The sequence below is a fragment of the Dipodomys ordii genome, unplaced genomic scaffold (assembly GCF_000151885.1).
Source record: "Dipodomys ordii isolate 6190 unplaced genomic scaffold, Dord_2.0 Scaffold103, whole genome shotgun sequence".
Taxonomy (NCBI): domain Eukaryota; kingdom Metazoa; phylum Chordata; class Mammalia; order Rodentia; family Heteromyidae; genus Dipodomys; species Dipodomys ordii.
Genome location: NW_012267319.1, coordinates 3,247,011 through 3,251,503, shown reverse-complemented (window position 1 = coordinate 3,251,503; position 4,493 = coordinate 3,247,011). Strand labels below are relative to the sequence as shown.

The following is a 4,493-nucleotide window of genomic DNA, read 5'->3' as shown; positions in this document are numbered from 1 at the left end:
TCACCGCATCAGCAGCAGTGTGTGACATCACCGCGTCAGCAGCTGCGTGTGACATCACCGCGTCAGCAGCTGCGTGTGACATCACCGCGTCAGCAGCGGCGTGTGACATCACCGCGTCAGCAGCTGCGTGTGACCTCACCGCGTCAGCAGCTGCGTGTGACCTCACCGCGTCAGCAGCTGCATGTGACATCACCGCGTCAGCAGCTGCGTGTGACCTCACCGCGTCAGCAGCTGCGTGTGACATCACCGCGTCAGCAGCTGCGTGTGACATCACCGCGTCAAAAGCGGCGTGTGACATCACCGCGTCAGCAGCGGCGTGTGACATCACCGCGTCAGCAGCGGCGTGTGACATCACCGCGTCAGCAGCTGAACTAGTTAGTGTGCTCTGTGCAGAGCTCTCGTTGCTCACCTGCTCCTCTGCACCTCACCCTCCACCCCACAGACACCCGGCACCCAGATGCACATCCCCACGCGTGCAAACACTCATGTACACACACACAGGTGCACCAGTGCTAATGCATGCACACGTCTACACAAATCTCAGCAATGCAGCCATGGCTCGTCACCAGCAACAGACCACGAACAAGATCCTCCCACGCCTGGCCAGCTCTTGCCTGAGGGACGGTGTTCTCGCGGGCTCCGCTGTGGTGTGGTGAGGCTGCTCCTCCAGGGAGCTGAGGGTTGGGGAGGGGAGGTCGGGGCGGGGCTGAGCACATCAGCTGACAACTCCAGACACAAGCCACACAGCCACACAGGTTTAGCACCTAGGAAGAGGCACTGATCACAGAAATGCCAGCCCAGACGCTGTCACCTGCGTCACACGCTCACCCCGCAGGCCGGGGCAGCGCGGCTCCTGCCGTCAGCCGGGGAAGCAGTGAGCGCCCTGCTGGGCGGGGGATGGGCGTGTCGCCCGCTGCAGAGCCTCCGGCTTGTGCCCCAGTTATTGCGATTTCCAGATTGACAGACTGGCGGCCTTGGGGGGCACAGGGCTGTGCCACGTCCTCCTGTCCTGGCCATGCTGGCCTGTGACCACGTGACACACAGAGGCCCTTGGAGCAGGAGTTGAGCTGGTGACACCAGGACAGCCTTGCTGGCCGGCACCGGTCAGTGCCCAAGATGACCTGCTCTGGGCACATGGCGCAGCTGCCCAGCCCACACATCCACTCACCTGTCTGCCAAGAGAGGGATCCTGGTAGGGCCTAGCCAGACACCCACCCTGCACACAGGCCTTGAGCCCTTGAGCCCGGGCAGGTCCACACCCATCACCCACCTTCGCTCCTCTGACGTGGCTCACGCGGCTCCAGCCCTGGGCCGACCGTGTAATGGTGCCTCCCTTCCCTCGGCCCAAGGATCAGCTCCTCTGGAATGTGCCTCCTGCCTCGATCCGCACAGGCACCCTCCAGCCCGGCCCAGGACCGGGCGGGGGAGCTTCCTCCGGGCCCCTGTGCGCAGCCCCCAGCCGGCCGCCGCCTGCCGGCGCCAGGGCATCTGCTCCCTGCCTGGCCTGCATCATCGCCATGGTGACAGGTGCAGAGCCCGCGCAGCGGCTCCTCCGGCGCCGTGCAGGCAGCCAGGCTGTGGCCCTGTTTTGCCTCACTGGCTGGCCACTGGCGCTGGCTGGTGCGGTACCACCCAGCACGGGCCGTTGTGTTTTGACAGGGCCCCTCCCAGGGTCCTGAGGGAACACACACGTCCAGGCTCGGTGCCAAAGACCCAGGCTCTAGTTCAGCGCTGCCCCCAAGTGAACCCCGGCTCCCAACCCCTCCCTCGGGGCCCAGAACCTTGCTTCCCCTCTGAGAACACAACCCACCACCCAGCACCCCAAGAACAAACCCGACCTCCCTTGAGAGCAAACTGGCTCCTGTCCCCTCCCAGGGGGGCCGCCCGCCCCGCCAGGAGCCGCCCCACACCGTGGGCTGAAGACAAACGGCTCCCAGGAGCCGCGCAGCGGGAGCTGACTTTACACATCTTCCTGGAAAGAGGCCGAGAGGCCGCCCACTCCTGCGCTGTGGCCATGCGCTGCCACGGGCCCAGAACCTTCCTCCTCCACAGCCTGAGTCCTCCCTGCTCCCAGGGAGCCCAGTCCGCACTGAGGCCCAGTGCCCACCCACACCTGACTGGTGGGGCGGGCAGCCCGGAGGTGCGCTCACCCCACAGCCCCTGCCAGGCTGGGTCTCGGCGCGGGCCCCTCTGGGGGCCACCCCACCTGCTTCCCGGGGAGTCCCAGCTCTCCTGTGCCCACCCTTCCCCCCCCCCCGCTGGCCCCTAATCTCCCCCACCTGCCACCAGCGCCTGCTTCCTCTGACGCCAGAGCTGGGCGCCCGCGCTGCCCACATCTGTGACCTGTGGCCCGGCCAGAGGCCCAGCGAGCACTGTGCCTCCCGAGGCCGCGGCCTGGGGTCGAGGGTTCCAGCTGTCACTGGAAGCAGCAGGGCCGCGCCTGGTGTGGGCCCCGGGCCCTGCAGATCCCCGGCGAGGACGGCAGCAGGCTTTGAGCCCTGCCTCCCACCACAAGCCTGGCTCGCGTCGGGACTCCATTCACGCTGCACGTGCTGGGCATGCGGGCCCCAGACAGCCCCCCCCCATCTGCCCCACAGGACACTGCTTGAGTGCAGGTGTGGGCGTGGTCTCTAGACCCTGAGGGCCATTTCTCCTTAACACACCACCAGGACTAAAGAATCATGACTTGGTTCTGCTGTGCTGTGGGCCTGTTTCCGTGATGCTGACAGGTTGGCCCAAGCCGGCGTGGTCACGTGACTGTGCTCCTGTCTGGAGCCAGCGTGGGCACAGCCCTGGCACGCAGTGGTACCGACGCCAGACCAGACCTCAGTGGCCTCACTCCTCCACTGCAAGCCACACAACACTTTGCAGATCACAAGCCACAAACAAGCTCAAGTTCTAACCAGTTCTCTTCTTGATTAGGCATCTATACTTGAAGCTCATAACCAATTTATACTTATTTGTTCCCCACACACACAGATATCTGAAGTAGCTTAAAGTGTAACATACAAAAACACAGTAGAAAGTAAAATTAGAAATGAAGAGTCATAGACGTGGAAGTCACAGCTACCCTGAATAGGAAGTAAGTTGGGTAAGAAAACTGAGCAACAAATGAGCTCTGAAGTTCCTGGCAGCAGAAGTGAAGAGAAAAAGTTGTTGCTGGAGAAGAGAAGCATCCATTGAACAGCCTGGAAACATCCAACAGCAGTCCTTCTGTCCTTTGTAGAGAGGTTTCGGACATGGGTGGTACAAAAGCAAGGCACGGGAGTGAGCGGTCCGCAGCGGCCTCCGGCTGGGTACTGGAAGCAGGAAGGGCTGTTTTGCTGGGTTTTTGTGGCAGCCACCTGCACTCTGTAGACGCGGGTTGGACCTTTCTCCACCCCGGGGATCAATGGACTAAAATTTTGGCACAATGCTTGCTCAAACATTCTGAAGACAAAGGTTAGTAAAAGCTCCAAATTCCACTGACTTCTCTAGAAAACTGGTCTTCAGAGCTTTGCACTGGACAAACGGCCACCGCCTTTCGTGTTCTGATGTGTGTGCACCAGGCAAACACTGGCCGGCCACCCAAGGGCCAACCTGCCTGTGGTGTCACCATGAGTCAGCACCCCTCCAGGCCTGGGGGCCCTCCTCCTCTGTGTCCATTCTCACATCACCGCGTCCCCCAACCGTAGTACCCCTTTCTCTAAGCCTGTTTCCTTGCACACGCCCCCCCATCCCAGGGCAGGGGTGCTCGCCCGTGCCTCCCAAGGAAGCGCTTTTCACACGGAAAAGGCCAGTGCCCAGCCTCCCTCCCTGGAGGACACGGCATGGTCTCCACCGCTTCCAAAGCCTGCGTGGGGAGGGACGGCGTGCGGGCGCTAGGGCGCGGGGCCCTGGGCGTCCTTGGCGGCGGGGGCGCTGGGCAGCGACTTCAGGTACTCCAGGTGTCTCCTGGCGTCCTCCTGGTTGTGCCTCACGTAGTAGACGACGTAGGTGACGACCATGGCAAACCAGCCGAACATGGTGACCAGCATGGCCACGTCGGTGGTCTTGCGGTGGGCGCTGCAGAAGCTGACGCCCGAGTCCAGCACCTGGATGAGCGGCTTCCCCACGAAGGCCTCCTGCGCGGCGGAGTGGCAGGCGATGTGGTCGACCGAGTCGGGGTCCAGCTTCAGCTCCCACAGCGCCTCTTGCAGCGCGCACTCGCAGTGCAGCGGGTTGTGCGCCAGGCGCACCTGCGCGCTCAGCGTGCCCAGCGCGGCCTTGGGGATCCTGCGGATGCGGTTGTGGGACAGGTCCAGCAGCCGCAGGCCCCCGGCCAGGCCCGAGAAGGCCGACGGGCCCACGGCCTCGATGGCGTTGCGGGACAGGTCCAGCTCCCGCAGCTGCGGCAGGTGCTGGAAGGCCCCGTTGGGGACGCGGGAGATCTCGTTGCCGTCCAGCTTCAGGAGCACGGCGTCGGCCGGGATGCCGCCCGGGATCTCGCGCAGGCCGCGCGCGCTGCAGTGCAC

General features: G+C 63.8%; 1 protein-coding gene across 1 annotated transcript; it reads right to left on the bottom strand.

Annotated features, from left to right (window-relative positions):
• Positions 1–2,913: 2,913 nt before the first annotated feature.
• Positions 2,914–4,493, bottom strand: Lrrc3 (leucine rich repeat containing 3; the record flags this gene model as incomplete). The annotated part of the gene is made up of 1 exon (XM_013027364.1): positions 2,914–4,493. A coding segment is annotated over one exon (633 nt), but the record flags the coding sequence as incomplete, so codon positions are not given.